The sequence below is a fragment of the Xenopus laevis genome, chromosome 6S (genome assembly GCF_017654675.1).
Source record: "Xenopus laevis strain J_2021 chromosome 6S, Xenopus_laevis_v10.1, whole genome shotgun sequence".
NCBI classification, from domain to species: Eukaryota; Metazoa; Chordata; class Amphibia; order Anura; family Pipidae; genus Xenopus; species Xenopus laevis.
The window spans coordinates 36,653,345-36,676,770 of NC_054382.1; the positions used below are offsets into that span (position 1 = coordinate 36,653,345).

A 23,426-nucleotide genomic window follows, 5' to 3' on the forward strand; every position below is an offset into this window, starting at 1 on the left:
ATAGAACCCCTCCAGTCTCCCTCCCCGCAATGTGCATTAGTTAAAAAAAAAACCTTTCAAAAAACCTGTGTGGGGCAATGTAAATGAACCCGTATCACTTTATAATTTTGCAGTTTAATAACTGTTAATCCAACTCAAAGGAAATAATGATGGACAAATACCATATGGACGTGAAGAATTAATTTATTGCTCAACATAAAAAAAAGGAAATAAAAGCTAAAAAAATTACCAACCAGTGGTCATCATTTCAGCACATATATATCTTTTTAAATTGCTTTAAGCTTGCTTGAGTCTAAAACACTTGTACTACTAAAGTACATTCCATAGGGAATCAGTCTCAGAGTTCACGTAATTAACACAATATACTGTATCGTAGTACACAATATACTATTGCCCAATCAAAAAGATCTCATAATCTGCTCAGAAGCATACATAAATATCATTATATATATATATATATATCTATTATACAGATATGCACGCAGCCTGTTATGATATTTCAGTGCTTTGATGAACTTCACAGGCTAATACACTGGGGCAAATTCACTATGCGCCGAAGCGCCTAACGCTAGCGTCAATTCGCTAGCGTTGGGCATTTTCGTTGCTTCGCAAATTCACTAACGGGCGCTGGCGTAATTTCGCTAGTATTACTTTGCACCCTTACGCCTGGCGAATTTGCGCAACTGACGTAACTATGCAAATTCACTAACGCGCACATTGTTCTGAACGCTACCTTTTACGCTAGACTTCCTTCGCCACCTCAGACCAGACGAAGCGCAATAGAGTAGATAGGGATTTCTTCAAAAAAAGTTAACATTTTTTCTAAGTCCCAAAAAACGCTGGCGTTTTTTCTATATTATGGGTGATAGGCTGAAAAAGATCGAAAAAATTTTTGGGGTTCCCCTCCTTCCTCTCTACATTTCCTAACTCATGGCAACTTAACTATACAGTGGGCACATGTGTAGGGCAAAATAAAAATTTTATTTGATGTTTTGAAGGTTTCCCAGGCATTTGTAGTGCTGCTACGTATTCCTCCATTGAAATTTGAATTTGGTGCCGTCTGCAAATTAACCATCGCTAGCGTAACTTCGCTTCGCTTAGCGAATCAACGCTAGCGCAACTTTGCAACCTTACACTACCCCTGAGCGAAACTACGCCTTAGCGAAGTGCGGCGAAGTTACGCCTGGAGCAACTACGAATCTTAGTGAATGTCCCACACTGTGTTTATGAAATAATCAGCAAATCATTTTGATCAGTTGGGTAAGTGCTGCAGAATTTTGGGTATACTGCCATTCCTCTTATATGTCTTTGTTACTGAATACTTAGCAACATTTTGTACAAAACTTTGCATTTTCCTGTGATTGCTAGATTACATATACATTAAGCAATCTAAATACAGTTTTACAGTATTTGTTCATCAATAAACGGTACACAAAGTTGTTTCCCTTTAAATGTTTATTTGGATTAAGAAACACAACTATCAAACCTATACCATTATATTTGTGCATGGTAATAATATGATATTGAATAGTTGTGTTTGAAGCAAGCAATTTAATTTAAAATAAAGCCAATGTTTTCCATTTAAATGTAATTATATATGTCCTGCTAGCTATTAAGCCTTGTATTTTGTAAACAACATATCCAAATGGAAAGGTTTTTAAAGTATAGCTTAGCTTTAAATTAACTTTTGGTATGATGTACAGTAGACAGTGATCTGAAACTGTTCTTAATTATGCCTAGCAGCTCCCCAGTTTGGAACGTCAGCACTTAAATAGTTGCCGAGGTCCAATTTAACCTAGCAACCAGGCAGTGATTTGAAAAAGAGACCAGAATATGAAGAGAAGAGGCTGGAATAGAAAGATATGTAATGAAGAGTAACAATAGCTATACAACCTAAGCTGAAAAGAAGCAGAAAAGGAAGGCAAACAATTCACACTATAAAAAGTGAAGGCCAATTAAGAATTTCCCAGTCTGTAACTAAAAGTTAACTGAAAGGTGAGCTGCTCCTTTAGCAGAATTAATATCCTGTGTGTGTATAAAAACAAATAGTTGAGCTGTACTTATAGCATAAAAATTGTGTAGCTATAGTTAGGCCTGGGTAAAAACAAAACGTGATTATAAGAAGACATTGATGATAGTATCCCTATCCAATCCAATCCATAGCCTCCAACAGAGCCAGGGTCACATGGGCAAAAGGGGGAAAGATTATACCCATAAGAAGAAAAGTGGCTATTGGTGGGTAAATTAGGAGCATAGCCTTTAAAAAACAAAACATAACTAGCTGCGTAGAAAAAGTCACATTGTTTTTTTTGTTAGAAACATTTTTAAAATATTTTTTTTACAAAATAACTGCCTTATCACAACTTTCTGAAAGCCATTTATAATAGTCATTTATCATAAACATACAAATGCAAACAAATGACAAAATACTGACCGCGTCTGCCATTTTCGATGGCTACTTTGGATTCACTACAATGGTTTACTGAAATGGAATTAATAACGACACCCATCCTAATGCCATGCTAACAAGGTGCACAATTGTGCTTCACCCAAAAACCACCTGTGGCTGAGGATGATGGGAATTACCATCCATGTGTGCTCTGACTGGTGTGGCTTTTGTTCTAGGATATCAAGGCATATTTCCGTCCGTATTCATTGTCCTACTTGCAGCTGGCTTCAAAAAGCTAATCACTGATTGGTTTATAGGTAATTGCCCATTGGCAAATTTGCCCAGTGTTGATAAATGAGCCTCCAAGTTCTCATTACCAAGATATGGTGTGCATATCTAGGCATGAGTAAAGCATAAAATCAGCGTTATTACTTTTATGCAAATGAATATTTGGCTGAATAAAATGCAGATCATTGCTGCATATCTCCCAATTTTCCCTAATTAGTTGGGTCATTTATTGGGTACAAAGATGGTCAAGCTTACCAGAGAGCCTTGGTTTGTGGCAGATCAGGAGTGCGGTTTAGATTGGTAAAATGGATTACATGGGCTAAAAGGTCCCACAATTCCAGCTGGTAATGTTCAGAGGCATATTGATGAGTTTAGAAGTATAGGTCAAAATTTTATTAACACTAAGATCGCCTTTTAGCTACTGATGAAATCATATTAAGTCCAACATCTCCCAATCATATGTTCAACTGTTGAGGGATTCTGGCAGTTGTTGTTTATCAGCAGCTGGACGTCCATAGACTGACCGCCCCTGCTCAGCAATTTAAAAGTATTACTGAGAGACTTCAAATGAATGGGCTTTGGAACCTATAATGTTCTATGGGAGCTGTAAATCAGCTGAATAATAAAGTGTACTTTTCCTGCCCAGTGGAAAATGGCACATTAATCCAGCAAGACAAGCCTAACTGCTAATCCTCCTACACAAACCAGACGCATTTTGTGCCTAAAGCCTTTCCCATATCTAACAGCTAAATCTTTTCAACACTGAATATTTCTTTGTACAGAACAGAAAATGATCAAAATCATATGAAGTGCAACTCTATCCAAGGCTGTATACAGAACAGTTTGGGTTTTAACTAGTGCAGACAATGTAATCATTTCTATCTATTACATGGGATGGATCTGTGAATGGGGGCACCTTTATATAATATAGGTAATTGGTACCAGAGACACCTCTGCCTTGTTGCCCTCTTAGCTGCCGCATGGAAATAATACGGGGTGTACATGTGCCTGTCTGTGCATGTTGAATACAATATCAGATTATAAATTCCATCAAGTAACCAAATATTCTAAATGGCAGTGTAAAAGTGCTCAGCAAGTCTTCCGGAAATGTTATTTGCTAGGTGCATTTCCCTTCTTGCTCCAGACTGTCTGTCTCAAGGCCCAGTTCTGTGTCACCCTGAGCAACAGGCACTTCCTTTTGTTTATCAGCAGACTCACCAGTGCACATTTCTCTTTGTTGTTTCTCAGTATTTGCTAAATCCACGTCCCTACTGTCCTCCATTAATTCTTCTGCATGCAAAAAGGCATCATGAGTTTGATTATTTTCATATGTCTCCTCGTTGCTTTCAGGACTGTTTGAGGTTATTATTTCCTCGCTGAGATCATTAATCTTGCTTTGCATTTCACCATCCAACAAGTGGTTTACATGAACATTGGCTTCTCCTGGATCCTCACTTTTAAGCAATTCCTCATTTCTTCTGTTTCTGTCGAAGTCGTTCTTGTCTTCCTTGTGCTGATGTTCCTTGGAATTTCCCTTTCCTTTCTTAGATTGCCTGCTATGCTTGTCATCTTTGGGGAACCTCCACTGAAACTGAAAGAAAACACAATGTGTATCTTTATTTCAAAAGGAAAACAAAAAACTGCAAAATAGTATATGTAAGGGGGAATGTAATAAAAGTCGGTAACGGAAAAACTATTCGCAGTGCGAAAAGTTATGCCTTTGCGCGAACCAATTTTGCTTTGCGCAAATTTAATATAGCTTTTGCGAACCCGGAAACTGGTTAGCGACCACTTCCAACAGTGGAAGACTGTTTGTGAATTTTATAGTTTGCGCCAAAGTGCAGTCAATGTAATAACACTTCTTAAAGGAAAAGTCGTTATGTTTGCTCCAAAAGATTACGACACCTTCAAGCACTTCTTAAGAGTGCGCAATTAAAATGCGAAATGCGCAATTAAAATTTCGCAATGTGATAACAGTTTAAGGAACAATATTACATTGTGATTTTTATTCTTATTGGTGCGAATTGTTTTGCTCTTTGCGACTTTTATTACATTACACCGATAGTATATTCTAAGTATTTTTATTGTAGTAACAATTATTGGGTTTAAAAAAACAGAAAGCTCCGAATTACGGAATGCCTGTCTCCCATAAACTCCATTTTATCCAAATAATTCATATATAAATAAATAAAAATTATTTCCCTTTTTTCTGTAATAATAAAACAGTAGCTTGTACATGATCCCAACTAAGAAATAATTAATCCTTATTGGAAGCAAAACCAGCCTATTGGGTTTACGATCCAAATTATGGAAAGATCCGTTATCCGGAAAACCCCAGGTCCCAAGCATTCTGGATAACAGTTCCCGTACCTGTATTACAAGTACAGGTATAGGATACATTATCCAAAAACCCATTATACGGAAAGTTCCAAATTACAGAAAGGTCATCTCCCATAGACTCCATTTTATCCAAATAATCCAAATTTATAAAAATTATTTTCTTTATCTCTGTAACAATAAAACAGTATCTTGGATTTGATCCAAACTAAGATATAATTAATCCATATTGAAAGCAAAACCAGCCTATTGGGTTTATTTAATATTTAAGTATTTTTCCAAATTATCCGGAAAACCCCAGGTCCCAAGCATAATGGATAACAGGTCCCATACCAGTATATAATGAGGAATACCTAAATAAAAAAATAATAAATAAAACATATCAATCAAAAAAAACATATCAACTAGAGCTGACAGAGTGACTAACATCTTTTTAATTTTTACTTTTTTAAGCAGACTTAAGATATGGAGATCAAAATTACATTAAGATTCTTTATCCAGAAACCCTCAGGTCCCGAGCATTCTGGATATCTGATCCTATACCTGAATTAAAGTTTATTTCCAACAAGCAAAAATGACACTTTGTTAAAAAACAGCCAAATTACTGATATAGATGATTCTTATTCTTATATATCATAGTAACCATTAATAATGTTAGAAAATAATGGCTTTGCCTAGCTTTCCTAACTTTACTAAGAAGGCTACTATTGTCCATACTAGGAATGCATCAAATCCAGGATTCTGTTCGTGATTTGGCCAGGATTCAGCCTTTTTCATCAGGAATCTGATTCGGCGGAATCCTTCTGCCTGGCTGAACCTAATCCGGTTTGCATAGGCAAATTAGGGGCGGGGAGGGAAATTGCATAACTTTTTTTCACAAAACGAGGAAATAAAAATTGTTTTCCCCTTCCCACCCCTAATTTGCATTTGCAAATTAGGATTCGGTTTGGTATTCAGCCAAATCTTTTGTGAAGGATTCGGGGGTGCGGCCAAATCGAAAATAGTGATTCCCACTAATGTTTGCAATATGTTTGCAATATTAATATTTAGTGGCCCTTTATCAAGCTGGATAAAGGGCCACTGTTTGGCTTGAAACGTTGTAACTGTCCAGATCATAAAGCCAAAAAGTAGCAAATAAAGGCTTTTTAATTTAAATCCTTGATGGTGCTGTCTGCTACAGTTTGTTTGCTCTATAGTTATACCAGTGCTGTCTGCATTAGACAGCAATTCATTCAAGAAGGGCAGTAGGGTGGAGTCACGTAGGCATCATCCTTCATGTCCTCTACCATTGCTGTACTTTGCTTTGCATGTCATACAGACACACAAGGCATGAAGTGTCACAAGGTGTAGCCCACATTGGGGTCCTGTCCTTACTACAAAGATTGGTGCACCAAATACTGGATTTTTCATCTGGGGCAAAAGTGCTTCATGAATAAGCACTATGCAGGGTCCTCTTCCACTTGCTCCCCCGGGGGGTCAAGAATATATATTTTTTGCCAGAAAATAAATATACAAAAATCAAAAAGATCCCATAAACTCAGTATTATCATAAAAAGCTAATTTTTATTCAAAAAACCATTAAAAGAATATACAGAACCCATGGTATTCCGCCTTACGCGTTTCATACCCTCTGGTACTTAATCATAGGAGTTGATGGTACCAAATTGACCAACAGAATTTAAACCAAGGAAGCCCCTCCCATACAATTTAAATTTACAAATTGAATAGGAGGGACTTGCTTGGGTTTAATTTCGGTTGGTCAATTTGGTACCATCAACGCCTATGATTAAGAACCAGAGGGTATGAAGGCGGAATACCGTGGCGTCTATATGTTTATTCTTTTAATGATTTTTTGAATAAAAATTAGCTTTTTATGATAATAGCGAGTTTATGGGATCTTTTTGATTTTTGTGCCCTTGGAACTGGGGTCTGTATCCCAGAAACGATGGCCCTTTTTTGACTGGCCATATATACCCCAGAGCGTATGGAATGGAATTTTTTCAGAAAGAAAATAAAAACAGTTCCAGAAATTGGTAAGCAGTGGGTTATCTTTGCACTGGTTATCCAATTATCTACTTTCTCGGTAACGTAACTATATGATGTGGGGAGCAGGTGCAGGCAGTGCAACCGGAACCCCCCCCCCCTCCAGATGAATTTTGCAGCAGTTTCTCTTGCACACAAACCGCAGATAGCTTCAGTTTCCTCTTTTGCCCTGTTTAGCTCAAGCAATTACAATAAACCATATATTTTTGTGATTAAAACAATAAAAAACAAGTATGTTCAGCACAAGAACTATTCATTGCCCTCGTGTTGAACAAAGGGGGTGTACTGCCCCTTTACACTGATGTGTGAGGTGTGTGCAAATCCTTTTATGCTTTAAAGAGGGTCTTTTTCTATAATGAGTTCATATGAAAATTACAGTTAATGTGAGAAAATCAGATGTATGCTTCCTCTCCTGATATTTTTTGAATCTTGAATACAAAATGAGTAATTACCCACCATCTGCTAATGTAAAAGTTTGGTTCTGAGAGGCAGGTTTTGTTTCTCTCCCCCTTCTATTTCTGTGCCTGTGTTCTCCTCCGAGAGATAGTTCTTAATAAATGGATGAGAAGTAATAACAGGTGCTACATATATCACTAATGTATTATGTAATTGCAGATTTCCTTTCAATAATTTAATGGTGATTTTAAAAACTAGAAAGAGGCTGTTTCACTCAGATTCATTTAAATATGCTTTTTTGTAATCATATGCTGTTAAATTTAGTACAGTAACTCATACTGTGTCCTGGCAGCTAAACACTAACCCAATGAATTGTGGGAATTGTGGCCTAACCTCCTAAAGGACATGTTGCGCAACAGCCACTGCGGTTAATACTGGTAAAGTAATTTAAAAATAATATTTTTAGACTTTATCTTTTTGGCTTAATCAGACCATCAAATGCTTGGGGGATCTGCTAGACAACTCAACCTTCCCATGTATCCCATACACCAGCAAAAATGCCAATCAGGTCATATTCCAATTTTTAAATATTTGCAGCTTAGACATGCCTTTCGCTCTCAACCAGAAACCCATGCCTTTACCACTCTCAACCTGAAACTCACCTCCCATATCATAGAAGAAACTCTCCATGACCCAAATCCCTCGATTCCTGAAGTAGGGTAGCCTAAGTGTACCCCTACATAAGACCCTTAAGCTACTTCCCGATCCAGCCTGGAGCAAATGAAGGCCTAAAAATTAGTACACAAAGATTACTTCTAGGTGTGTCCAATTAACCCCAATACATGACTTATAGTGTAATACTACTCTATATGTCAAAAGGTATTTCAATGTTTATTGTGCATCTTGAGTTTGTAATTATGCAACTGCTTAGTGGTACCCACTCCACACAAGTTTCACCTCATCCTACAAGGGGGGTGGCGATGATAGGCAGCTTTTCTTTAGGACATCCCCCTTTCCAACTTATATTTCTGTTGCTGATCCATCCAACAAGGATGGAAATACATGAAAATCTACACACCAGAAAAATTGATCACAAACACAGCTGCAAGTATGGTTAAAGTAAAGTGAAAGCAAATGTTGCATGAGTCGACAAACACTCCTTATATTTCCTTACAGTTGACTTTAGCACCATTACCTCCATCCTACCTCTTCTGCTGAATCATTCCCACTAAATATTGCGATAATTCCAGGGTACCCATGACATGCCTCCCAAGCTTCCCGATTTTAGTTGCCTGCCCACAGCCCCAGATTGCCTGTAAAATGTCCCACAGTTCTGGCAAATTGAAAGGCTAGACTGTGACGGCACTCACGAACTTATACGTGCTTCTGCAGGAAAGCCTGTAAGTGTCATCAAATATGATTTAAAAATGGAATGTGTTTTCATAAATGGGCATGGCAATCAAGGGGTATGACTACAAAGTGATCAAAAATGACAAAAGGGGGGTGTTTTCATAAATTGGATGGGGTGAGCTACAAAGTGGGTGTGGTTTTGGCACTACACAGATTACCTGCTTTTTATATTTGAAATTTTGGGAGGTATAATATGCCAGGTTGCGCCCAAAGGTGGAGCAGATGTGTCGAAAAATAATAGCACACTAACGCCATTGTAATGCCAGAAGCGACATGGTCGTGAAAATGATGCACCATTGTGGTGAGCACAATCCCCTATGCAGCGCACAATTAAAGTAGAAATCTGGGAAAACCCATGGGGATATTCATCTAAACATTGACATTTTCACACTGCACTTCACTTTTCAAGGTCCTTTTTAATTTTGTTACCCTACTGAGTTTTGAAGTCAAAATTATAATTTTTTTCTCTTAGCATCTTCGGTTGTCGTGGTTACTGAAAGATTTAAAATGTGTGTAGTGTTTTGTTTTTTCACAGCTGAGGAAGGCCAGTTACGAGCCCCCCTGAAAAATTGTTTCTCACGGCTTTCAAATAAATGGGGTTCTAAGCCCTGAAAAGTCCAGTAGAGTTTAATGCCTTTAGTACTGATCAAATTAAATGAAAAAAAGGGAGGGCAGGATTCTGGCTCTTAAAGGAGAACTAACCCCCCTACCAAAAGCCCCCTAAACTTCCTGGCATTGCCCTCTTTCCCCTCTCCCTCCACGTGATGTGCAATAGTAATAAATAAATTCTGATCCTTAGCGCAGGACTCCACGGACGATTCGGCCACGATCCGACGCGATGCGCAAAAACGCAGGCGTTACGTCGGATGCGACGGAAATAAGGTAAGCAATTCTATTGTCGGATTGTGTCGCAATGTTGATGCGACGCAACACGACTGTCGGATGCGGACGCTGCGCGACAGTCGTGTCGCATTGTTGATCCTACACTAGCATTACTTACCTTATTTCCATCGCATTCCGGCGTTTTTGCGCAGTGCATCGTATCACGGCTGAATCGTCCGTGGAGTCCTGTGCTTAAATGTAGAGAAGTGCAGTGGAGCTCCCGGCCACTATCTTCCATTGCTTTGTATTGTCTTCAGGCCTCTTCTCTGACACGAAGCCTGCGGGAGCATGCCCAGCTGGGCCAAGTCAGGAATCGGCTTCAACTGCACATGCGCAAATTGGCATTGAGACCTGAAGACAATATGAAGCGATGGAAGATGGTGACTGGGAGCTCCGCTGCGATTGTCTTCATTTCAGGGTCAGATTTTTTTAAAGGGCTTTCTTTTTTACCAATGCACATTTTGGGGAGGGAGAGGGGAGATAGGGCAATGCCAGAAAGTTTAGGGGGGCTTTTGGTAGGGGGGTTGGTTCTCCTTTAAGTTTTGCTGCATTATTAATTCATCATATTTTTGCCCTTGCTTATACTGTAGGCTGGAGAATGGGAATTGTAGCTCAGCAACATTTTAGTGCAACAATACTGCTATGGTAAATTTACTCGATCTTCTTACTGCTTGCTACTGCATTTGAAGGCTTGAAAAATCCACTAGCCTTTCTCAGAGCCTAGCAGGAGTGTAGTGTGTGAGGAGAGGTTAACACCAAGGAGCTGCATAACAGGGAACAGAGCCATTCAACTATAAATGTGAACGAAGAGGGCATTTGCTTAAAAGAACATACTTCAGCACTGGCTGGGTTAATAAAAACCACAATTAGCAGAGAAATCTGCATATGTTCCTTGCCATCTCATGTGGCTGTTCTGCTACAATTTAAACGGTACTGACACTTCTAAAGAGAAAATTGCTCTGCTGACATTAAAATGCCCTTAGGTTACGCAGTTAACTTTTGTATTAAGAAAAGAAAAAATAAAACAAGTTCCATTTTAGCTCACAATAGATTGGATACGTCTCCCAGCAGACCTTTTGCTTTCTGTTCTATAGAGAATCAAGCAATGGATATTTTTATGTTTCACTCCCCGTTAACTGTTCCCAGTCAGGAGGATGCTCGAATAGTGATGTAGGGGCTTTGCAAGGGGCAAGTAGTGGGTGTGAAGTCATACACATGGGGTGCTCTGTCTATTTATTTTTCTGTCTATTTATTTTTCAGTATGTACCTGTTGTGGGTTTGTTTATTCCTAGTTGCCCTGTATTTACAGTATAACTTTATTACATGTGGGTGACTAGGTCGTTTTTTGGGAGTCAGTAGACAAAGAACCACCTGCCAGCATGGGTCTAACCCATTACTGGAACTTTATTCCTCCCCCCCCCCGCAAGCAAAGCAACCATATTTAGTTGAGCCATATTTAGGGAGGCCCAGACACCAACATTCCTCCCATTAATGCCTTTGGATTTTATGGAACTGGAAGACCTAGTGGATTTGTGCAACCTGGAGGAGCAATAAAAGCAACGGGTGTAGTACACCATCCTATTTGTAGCTTGGCTACACATGGACTACCTGTAGGGCACTCCAGGTAAATCCTGCTAATAGTTGGTAGCAACTCTTCATTTCTGAATAAACATACCATACTATGGGTCAAGATGGCCTGTTACAGTACCCCAAACAAATGAAAATGTTAGGTTGCATTGAAAAGGCTGCATGGAAGTGTAAATTCTCCATAAAATGGCCCTGCTGTGTCCCCTTGTTCTCGAAAATATTTCTTCAGTGCTAGAAAACGTGTGCTTAAATCATCCAACTTGGATGTTGCTGCAACAAAGAAGATGGATCCAGATTTACACAGATCAGGAAGCATGCTTATTGGAGGATTTTGCATTTTGAAGCTGCAGGACCAAGAGAGCTGGGGAAAAGTGTTACTGAGAAATATTGCTTTAAGTATACATCTCTAATCTTGCTGGACACCAGCTCCCAGCATACCTTAACCTCAATAATATGTTAAAGAATGCTGGGATTAATATTCCAGCAACAATTTAGTATTGCAAGTGAGCAGCACAGTTGGGGTTAGTGTCCCTTTAATGCACTGGTCATTTGTAAAACTCAAACATTTGGAACTACAAAACTGTTTAAAAGGATATTAGCTGCAGTTAAGGCCTACATATTTGCACTGTGATATCATTATGATGGAATGCCAGCTTTGACTTTTTTGTCATATTATTATCTTTTCTCACAGTCACCAGGGATTTAAGTTATAATAAATGGAGGATGTGTAACCCCTTTTTGGCTGAAATAGCCAAATACCAACTAGTGTGGTAGAGCATGGGCTACACAGGACCCTCTCTCACTAGGATGGGCTTTTACTATATGGAACAATCACATGCTGATGTTGTTGAACTACAACTCATTACTGCCAAAAGTATAAAAGAATAGAAGTTAGACCCCAGGTTCTTTGCAAAACAGTAGAACAGGCTTTAGTCAGGTATCAAATGCCACAGGGTTATAATACTCACACATGAGGAAGTCAAAGTACATTCTCCAAGTACATTCAAAGATGTAGCAGACACAGCATATAAAAACAATACTGAAGGGAAATTGAAAGGATCAACTTCTATTGTGTCAGGACCTCATGCGGACTGGATCCCATAGAGCAGACATGGAACAGGGATAGAACACTCAATAGAGTAGGTATGATTTAACCTCCAATTTCTTCACTTTATTGCTTTAAGATTCAGTAGGTGTCTGTGTTACACCCCATGTGCATAATTCAAGGAAAAATATAGAATCAATACAGCTCCAGGCAGTAATTTTCAACTGCAATGTGTTTTATTCAGCAGTGCAGGCACACTACATGTTTCGGGCGGAGCCCTTTATCAAGTGTAAACAACATACAAAGCATTGTGGGAATAAACACCTTCCTGAGACCAGAACCACCTCCCCCTCTTAAAGTGACAGTGTGGAAATTACAGTGTTACACAAAATTCTGGATTTCAGTTACTTTCACTGTGAGTTCATTATTTCATAGTGTTCAATTGTCCAATTGTCCAGAGTCAAGGAGACTGCTTCTTTCAGACTTAAAAATTAAAAATATCAAATAAAGCCAAAAATGCAAAAAATTAAAAAAAATGGAGATCCAAACCTTGACAAAATTGGTACTGCTATTAAGTAAGCCTACCTAGGGATGTACAAAGCATGTAGTGAGTAGTACTATATCTGCTTAAACAGCCAGCATTAATAACAATAACTCCTGTACTTTTAACTATCACTTTATTAGTTCCTACAGGGATAGAACACTGACCTGATTTGTCAGTACTGTGGTCCCTTCACTACAGGCAAGCAGAACCTAGACTAGAGCTACTCCCTTCTATCCTCATTGTTGGAGCTTGAGCTGCTCTTACTAAATAAGCCTCACTGTCTCACTCTCTGCTATTTCAGTAGCTATTCTGCACACTAGTTTCACCTCGTTCACAGGATCCCTGTACCCACACTTCACTAAAGGGGTTGTCCCTTTAGGGCCTAACACTTCTGGGGTCACGGTCGGCACCCTAACTTCAGAACCAATGCTAAGCACCCTGTTCTCGGCTCTTGCTTCTGCCTTTAACAGCCACCTTTCACCTCGGGAGGAGCCCTCGGCTAATCGGATGCCACCAGGTCCTATAAAGAGAGGTGCCAAGCGAAGGGTTCTGAACGAGCAATGGGGCATGACGGTAATGCAAAGTCTTTTGGGCAGAAGGTTGCGGTACAAGGCGTAAACAGAAAGCGTAGTCAGATCAGGCCAGGCCGGGGCAGGCAGAGTACAAACGGAGTCAGGCAGCCAAGGGTCAAACCAGGAGATCAATCAGATGGGAAACTGAATAAGCGGAGTCGTTTACCAGGCAAGGGTCAGGATACAGAAGTCAGAATCGTCCAAAAACAGGCAGGGGTCACAACAGGGAGTCACATGACAGAAGATCAGAAGCTTTAATAGCACAGAAGCACCAGGAACTCGCTAGGAGATAACCTATAACAGGCAATGTAAAAATATAACCTCTGCCTTTAAATACATTTGAAATTCGCACCATTGAGTGCTGACGTCATCATGTCAGCGCAAATGCACCCATAAACCAGGAGGAGGTGCGCCGCACGCGCCCTAAGAAGATTTAGAAGATGCACAACAGCGTGGGGGGCATCCCCGCCGAGGGTGCTGCATGCGTCCCTGCAGACCCCCTCCCACTAGACCACCAGGGTGAGTTATTACACAGGCTCAATGAACACCTCCACCCAGATCAACTGCTGCAGGCCAAAGAGGAAGGACCTCCCCCTGCAAAGCACTTTGTTACAGTGATGCAGGAAATGGTCATCAACCTAGGGCCAATGAAATAGGTATGCAAATAAGGTATAACATGTTACATGGGTTTTAACCCAGCAACAGGAAAAGGAGGTGCTCGCAGGGAATGAAGCCATAAGGGCCTTAACGAGAATTTTAGTTATACGTGTTTCTTATGAGAGATAACTTTTTTTAACCTTTCTTACATGTTTCTATTTTTTACAGATAAGAACTGCTGAATGATTACTTAGAATATTATGGGTTATTAGAAAATTCCGAGGGCAGTAAGGTATTATAATATTTATACAACACATGGAATTTTACAATATGGTGTTTAATGTATGTGAATTTTTTTTTAAATTTTTTGATGCGATATTTTTATATATAATAATTATTGCACTTGGACACTTTGAGATAGAAAAAGACCATTTTGTAACCTGTTTTATCAAAATTGATTGTTTCTTTGTATTTCATATAAGGGTTAAATTTCTTGTATTCCACATAAGGGTTAATTTTTGTGGCAAGTTGCATGATGGGAAAAGAAAGTGTGGGAAGTTGGGTTTAAATTGGTTACTGCACAAATAATTGTATCCTGATGAAAAGATGTGCTCCCCCCCGAAACGTTGAATGTTTGGTGGCTGAATAAAAAGGGATATTCCCCGACTGCATTAATCAGTGTGTTTGCGGATCCGTTTTGTATACACAATGAAGCCATAAGGGCCATTATACTTATGGGTCTCTACAGATTGGAACTTTCCTGCAGGAATGTGGAAAGAAGGTTGTAGGGCAACAACTAAAGACAATAATACGTTAACCCTTTAGGAATACAGCTGACTCTGCCCTATTTAAACCCTCCTCCTGCATTATGGTCTGGGCTGAGCATTAGCTTCTGCTTAAACACTGTGGCTTACCCATCACTCTTGCTTCTGTGGATTTCAGGGGATCTATCCAAATGGATACAGGTATGGGACCTGTTATCCAGAATGTTTGTGACCTGGAGATTTTCCCAGATAAGGCCTCTATCTGTAATTTGGATCTCCATCCCTTAAATTTACAAGAATAATCTAAACATTAAATAAACCCAACTGGATCGTTTTGCTTCCAATAAGAATTAATTATATCTTAGTTTGGAAGTACAAGCTACTGTTTTATTATTAAAGAAAAAAAGGAAATACTTTTTAAAAATGAGATTATTTGATTCAAAAAGCAAAGTACAGCTAAGTGATATTTACAAAGATGCTTGCGCCTGTATATCATCATAGCAACTTGTTTCAGCCTGCCTTTAGTCACAGAGGGTTATTTTATTTTAGCATGTTTCTCCTACACACTCAGAAGAGTTGATCCTAGTCAATTACCCCAGTATTTAGCAGGCACCTACCATTACACCAGAATACATGGGGAAATGCTACAATTGTGCATAAAAGCGTTTCATTTATATTTGCAACTAAAACCTCACACTTGTGTTAGTTAATGAGCTTATATATATATATATATATATATATATATATATATATATATATATATATATATATATATATATATATATATATATATATATATATATATATATATATATATATATATATTAATTCTTATTGGAAGCAAAACGATCCAGTTGGGTTTATTTAATGTTTAGATTCAGTCTTTTCAGTTCTCCATCTCCATACATTTACTTGTAGCCATGGATCAACCGCAGAAGTTGTAAAAATATCTCATCTTTATTTTAACCGTTATGAACCATTACATAATGGCAAAAAGTGCAGTGCTTACAATAAACACGCTGCTTCTCCATCTCCAGTTGCTGCATCTATGGTCCCCTTAGATTACAATCTGTTTGCTAGTCTAAAGAATAGTTATCATCGTAATTGAACCCTACAGTTGGGTTCAAAAGTCAGTCCATGACAAAGAACTATGTTTATTTCAATGTTTTCTTCACTGCTAATTGACTTTCAGCTCAACACAAAATACTGCCAACTTTTAAACAGATGCCCTTAAATCTAAAACACCCCACTACAGAAGGTCACATTTACACACTGAGCAGGCTGATTACCAAATGTATTACTGTTCACTAAGGGCTAAACTCCATGGGAGATTTTAATCAGATTTTGTGCATCGAATTTTATCTGATCTTATCACACAACAGCACAGAACAGCAGGAGATTTGCAAAATCTGATCCCCATAGCTGTAATGTAAAGTTGGATCAGATAAAGTTAGATGGTGTAGTTTGTTCATGCATTACATCAATGTATTTTAATTAGAAAATATAAGTTGGTCGCACACCATTGGTTTTTATCTCATCGTATATGGACAGAACATGTAGACTCTGCATTTATCAGGTGTGTTGCATCAGATAGCATAAGTTACATGTAGTTTACACATCAGATCAGAGAGGACAGCATTTAGGGGTTTTAAGCAAATTTTTTGTTCCTTTGTTTGAATACAATGGTGGAACAAGGGGTGTGATGGCACCAGGGCCTGCACCCCCTCAGGGCCAGCTTCTGGAGAAGGGTGGGGGGTGGCCCAGCTGCACAGCCAACACCCAGGTCCGGCACTGGTTAGTTACATGTCTAAATACAAATCACTTTCCAATTCTTTTGCTGTAAATTTCTGCAGCAATGTCAGGTTCCTGTGCAATACAAAGCAATTGATATAAGACTTACCTTTGGTTCTTTCTTCTTCAGCTTATGGGGAAGGGCTGGTCTCTGCAGGAATACAATCTGCTTGGTAGTGACATTCCCATCCCTGGAAAACAGAACCGTGAAAACTCAGTGCGTGTCATCACACACCAAAATATGAGCACCATGCAGCTCTGCTGTTTGTAACATTAGCCGCACACACACTGCATTTCCATTTATATGAGATTGATTTTATGTCATAATGGACATAGCCGGGAGCAAAGCTATCCTCCATGAAAATATACAAGCCATTTTCTTCCCAATATCCGCAAACCCATATCCATTTAAATTAAAGATGGCATTTTTAAAAAATTGCATTTTGGTAACAATGGAAATGGAACAGGGCCATATCTATAAATAGCTCCCAAAATAAACAGGTCATTCTGTCTGGCAAATGTCGCTCTCTTCCCCGAGACTGATTAGAGGTTGAATATTAATCAGACTTTTCAAATCTCATTTCCACTTTTTCACTGAAGGATGCTGAAAACTATCAGACAGAATCAGGTATATGGTCTTATACATGTTATACACGATATGAAACATTGTCATATTCCCAAACAATGACCTACTATACACTTTGACTATACAACGAAATGGGTTACACCATGTGCCTCCATTCAGATGTACCCTGGTGGTTCTAGACTGTGTTGGTGAAAAAAATTAAATAAAAAGTTATTTATTAAAAAGAAAAAACCTGGACAGTCACAAGTGGCTCAATCCTGGGAGAGTTGATCATAAATCTGGCTCTTAAGCTGATGCTGAACTACAATGGCTTACAATAAATGCTGACAGAGATGTTAAAGCTCAACCATGGTAGAAAGGGCGGCCCACAAACAGCTGTGTTTTTATATATATTCCATTGCAAGTCAATGCATGTGTTGGCTGATCTCATTTGTAACTGGGGACCTGTATTCACAGCAGTTCAGGTGCAAAATTTGCTACAGGTCTAATCGCCTACAGCAACCGATGAGGAGATTGCGGGTCAACTGTTTAAAAGCAAACATTTGATTGGTTGCGTTGGGCAGCACCACTCAAACCTTTGTTGGAACTAAAAAAACACTTGGCACATATCCTGATAGAATCAGGAGGCATTTTTTTAAATCAGGTTAAATCCCCCAAAAATCACTGGTGCTAGCACTAAGCCATTCCTTAATTTACCCAGCGCCTTTTAGATGTGTCAGATCAGTTTATCTAAATGAACCTGTCAAAATATGTTTTTCTTTTATACAGGGACATCTAACTGAATGTCATTAACCAGCGCCTGCGAGTCAAGACCTCTATAAAGTGACATTTAGGTTTCAATTAGACTCTGCCTATGCAAATCCATGTGGCAGGCAAATTGAATATGCAAATGAGCCATTCTTGCAAAATGAGGTATGGTATGTGACATTCACTAAGATATGCAATTACCTTTCACTAAGGGATCTGGCACTGATATTTTTAATCTGCTATTTAGATATAAATCTATTTTGTGCAGAAAATGGCACTCAGATACAGAAATAAATAGTGAAAGAGGCAGAAGCTAATCATGTTTTCTGGTGTTTACTTCAGCTAAATTGGGCACGTGCTACTTTGTCCGCAATAGTGAAGCGGGTGGGAAATGAAATAATCTAGGCCCTGATTGAAATAAATCACAGCAAGAAACACCGTTTACGACACAATTTTCCTCTAAAGCATCTTAATCAGTTGTGCTGCAGTCAGGATTGGGAAACACATGAATTGAAATAGTTCTGTAAATGGCAAGAGCATAAATGACTGTCATGGGCATCTTGCCTTGACTGTATAACTGCGACGTGGAAACACATGATTAATTGTACTTGTACATTAAAAAAGTGGAATGGTTTCATTTGGATACAAACATTTGTTTACAAATGTACCTCGTTCTTCTATCATATAGAGGCTTTGACATTTTGCTCTCTTTACAGATGTCATATATTATTATTATTATATATTCTATTTGGTGTAACAAAAGAGATGTAATGCAGGGGGTAGTGGAGAGGTTACTTGGTAAGGACACCCACCACATGTTTGCTACAGAGATCTGGGGGGAGACACACAGAGCAGGCACGATTTATATTGCAGAATCCTAATATATTAATTGTGCTGCTGGCCTTTTACATCTGCAGAACATTTTATTGAGATGTTTTTAATCCTTGATTACATGTTACAGCATGGTGGGAGTTTCACAGCAACATTTAAAGCAACATGGCCATGGAAGAATTATAACTGTGTGGAAAGGTGGAGATTAGAAGGACAAAAACAGAGAAAGAATACAAAATCACATCTCCTAGTATTTTAATATTAAAAAGGTAAATTTAATCTAACAACACAATCCAACTGGACCCTAACCAGATATGCCAGTCAGTTTCTTCTCTCTGGAATCTGAATTGCAATACTGTCTCACTTAAATCAAGTAGGTATGAAGCAGCTGAAGATATAGAGACTGAGCAGAGAGAGTTGAGGAGCAGATAAAGAGAAGCAATGACTTGATGGAGAAGGATTAGAAATCGGTGGAGTTGGACAAGCTGCAGAAGGTTTTGTAAGGGGCAACATAAGTGTCCCAACGTATAGTAAGTTATGGATAAACCTGTAACTGGGGTATTTATGCTCTGTAAATCAAATATTCACACATAAATAGCAATGTTTAAAAGGAATAATGTGAACAGGGTTAAACATAAAGTCAATGGGAGAAAAGTTTTAAAGGGGGTTTTCATCTTCAAACAACTAGATGGTTTCAGATAGATCACCAGAAATAACTTTCTATTTTCTACGTGTCACAGTTTTCTAATATTTAAGTGTAAATTGTAATTTTTCAACTTCTAAAGCAGCTCTGGGAAGGGGGGGGTCGCCGACCCTGTTTTAGTTGATACATTTCTTATGTTTGTCCCTGCTGAGCAGAATCTCTGGGTTTCATAACAGGCAGCTGTTAGAATTGATACAATAGTTACTAATACTCGAGAGATGCTGCTGAGAAATGTATCAAGTAAATGTTGCAAAATTGTAACCGTTTAGAGTCTGCACCTGAATTACTGAGCTGACCGGCTCAAACACCAGTGACACGAACATTCAAAATTAAAGTTAGATTTTGGAAAAACAGTAAAAAATAAATAATGGAAAGTAATTGAAAAAAAGTCTTTATTTCTGGGGAACAATCTAAAACAACTGAAAAAAAGTGTTTGGAAGGTGAACAACCCATTTAATTGACAAACTAAAGATCTCCCATCTATTAACCTTATAGTAGATATGTATCGTTAATGCATTTTTACTTTACCCTTTATTACAGGGGCTCAAGAAAACAAGGCTTTGGGCTTCTTGGCCATGAAGTTGCAAAGCAAAAATAAGAAGTAATTATAATTAGTCTTAATCTGGTCATAGACGCAAAGATTCCCCAGCAATATCGGACGAACTATCGTACATCCTCATCTCCCGACCTGCCACTAACCATTCAGATCAAACAAAGCAGTAAAGAACAGATAAGCCGATGTTCTGCCCCACAGCAAACGTAGGAAAGTGTTTGTCCGATAAAGCTGACAGTGACAGTCTCCCACTGAAGATCGGCAGATCGGCAATACATGCAGAGATATGATCGTCAGCCGACAGAAATTTTTTAACCTGTCCAATCGACCGATCGGCATGGCAAGATAAATGTCGGGACACTACACACATGATCCGAAAATCGTACGAATAGGGGATTCGTACTATGGGATCTTTGCGTCTGTGGTCAGCTTTAGTTAGAATAGCTATATAAACTGTACCAGTAATTGGAGTGGGTATCATTCGCATCTGCACTCTATATGATGACTGTACTTTGTAGTAGTAATTCCTGTCATTAATTTAATAAACTCCCTGAAGTAATGCTTCCAATGGCTGTCAACATTGGGTACTCTCACTTAACAGTGTCACCAGTCCTTTGAAACTGATTATTATTACAAATAGCTGGTTAACAGGCCAGCCTGTGTTTACCTACCTTAGTACAGCAGCCTCAAGTAAAGTGATAGATGTCTTATTTAAAGCAAAGCAGCAATGATTGTCCCAAACCCTACTCAATTCTTGCACTATAATAAACTGCAGGCTGTACAATCATGCTCAGAACACTTATGAACACAAGAATCAAATGTCTTTTTAAAAAGTCTATTTTTTCCTGGTCAGACTTCAATGTCTGGTAAAACTGACAGTATCACGGCCATTCTGTTTTGATTTCCCTTATATATAAAGTAAGGCTTTCATTGTTACTGATAAAAAATAATACAGTTCTTTCACACTTATTAGATCTCTTGTCAGAGTTAGCGCAGAAAATGCATGTAGTTGTTAGACTTGTCTCTCAGCCTGATAATATAGATTCCCAGTGTGAAAATCATGTCTCTCTCCAGTGGTTGAGAACAAAGGCTGACAGTTTCCTCAGCCCGTGAGGTATCCCCTCCTATGCCAAACTGCCAGATTATCCACTGCTTCTGCACACACATCTCTAGAGAAATTATATGCATAAGCATCCTGCTCATAAATAGGCACACATTATGGTGTTCCCATCTACTTAACCATTAGGTCGGAATTGGCGTTAGTTTTCTGATGTCACATGTCGCCAAGAGGGACAAAAACATTTGGCACACGTAGCGCGGCAAAATCTTTTTTAACCTCAGTCATTTTATGGCAAAACCCCCTAAACACCACATCCTTTTTACAAAAATTGGCAGGTTATGGAAAGATTGAACACATTTCTGTGGTTTTTATGTGTTATTACAGTTTTGCCCATGAAGGTGAATTGCCCTTTAAAGGACATGTAAAGGCAAAAAAATAAAATCCCATTTTTACTTTCTTTAATGAAAAAGAAACATATCTCCAATATACTTTAATTAAAAAATGTGTATAGTTTTTATAAGAAACCTGACTGTATGCAGTGAAATTCTCCCTTCATTTACTGCTGTGGATAGGAATTGTCAGATGGTCCCTAGCTGCTGAGCAGGGAAACAATCATTCTTATGAACAGCAGGGGGAGCCCTCGCCTTACTTCCCAGCCAAGCAGAACTCAAGCAGCTTTGTTTATGACGATCCCTAAGAAGCCCAGACCACACTGAGCATGTGTACGTGTCTTAGTCTTGCAAAGATGTTTAACAAAGTTACAAGATGGTGACCCCCTGTAGCCAACTTTGAAAGCATAAATTATTTGTTTGATTAGGCTTGTGGTGCAAGTTCATGTTTATATTTAGTATATAAAATATAACATTTTTAGCCTTATTCTATTTTAGACTTTACATGCCCTTTAAGCTGCAATTCAGTTTCCCCAAGAGACCTGCTTATCTTAAACAGTTACAATTGTTTCTTTGCTTATCTTAAAATGTTACAAATGTATCTAAGTGCACCTGCCATTCTGGACTCTCTGTCAAAAGCCTCAGTTTTAAAAACGGTGCATCTTTTCCTGGCTGTTCAGTGCAGGAGATCAAAGAGAAAGATCTGGGACTGTGGGTTGAGCTGTCAAAATCGGGACTGTCCTGAGAAAAATGGGACAGTTGGGAGGTATGCAAAAGGGCACAATTTCCTGTGCAGCCATGCAATCAGGTGGTGGTGGAGCAGGTCTGCCCATTAGGAGTTCAGCAAGCAAAATACAGTAGTTTACATTAGATATGCGCAGCACAGTTAACTAAACAAAACTGATAAGATATTGGAAATGTGCTCTTAACAAAACTTAATATCTTTTCCTAAATTCAGAAATTCAAACACGATAAGGAACATCCTGGCAATTATTCATTGCACTAATTGACAATGTAGTTCAATTTAGCCATGCAGACAAGGGATGTCTCAGCATGATGACAACTCACAAATGAAATTAACTTGACCTCTGTCTACCAATAACAGAACAATACAGCACAAGCGAAGTGAAGGTAATGGATTGTAGGTTTTATTCCCCCCCAATGCCAGCTGCTTTATGGAAGGGCAAGAACATGAAATTGACACCAGCTAATGAGCTAACTCACTTGTGTTATGGTTTGCTAAGATAAATATATTGCATTATGTGCCCATTATTTTGTAGAATGCCAAAAAAAATATAATAACACAGGGATATAAATGCATTTCACAAAAGATTATTTTATATTAAATATATTTAAAATAAGCTCCAGTTAACTGATATCATATTTTTGTGGGCTTGAACATAGAGATTATATGAAATGATCAAAGTCTCAATAAGCTGTCAGAAGAATCAAACACATGTCTAAACCATAAAAATATCCCTTTAAGACTTTAGTGAAAAAAATGTATGTATACACTGACTGTGAAAGGTATTTCAATCTAGGAACCATGGTTTTCCTCCTACCTTTAGCTTGGGGCATGGGTAGCACCAAGATGTTGGTTTAATGCACAACTACAAGTGGCATTTAGGATTGTCAGTGGAGAGATTTTCTACTAATTGTTCCTCTTGCAGATATGCAGCCCTTATCTACCAATTATCAATTATTAATTATTATTCCTTGCCCACAGTGGGTAGCTACATTTGCTCTACACTAAAGTGCTTAAAAGGAACAACACACTCATTGATTATTCAAATCTTTAAAGAATATATAGTAAATTGTAAAATATAAGGATATTATAAATGCAAGAGGCCGAAGGCCAAGTTATACCAGTCAAGGAACTCCATGGTGACTTCTTATATTCTCAAATAGGGGG

The 23,426-nt window shown here is 38.5% G+C and overlaps 1 protein-coding gene across 1 annotated transcript in view; it reads right to left on the minus strand.

Annotated features, from left to right (window-relative positions):
• Positions 1-1,161: 1,161 nt before the first annotated feature.
• The window catches only part of LOC108719945 (raftlin), a 198,711-nt gene continuing 176,446 nt past the window's right edge, over positions 1,162-23,426 (minus strand). Inside the window, exons 9-10 of the mRNA XM_018269260.2 lie at positions 16,755-16,836; positions 1,162-4,268 (exon numbers count right to left, since the gene is read on the minus strand). Coding sequence (XP_018124749.1) covers positions 3,795-4,268; positions 16,755-16,836 — 556 coding nt within the window. The 3' untranslated portion in view covers positions 1,162-3,794. The remainder of the gene's footprint in view (positions 4,269-16,754; positions 16,837-23,426) is intronic.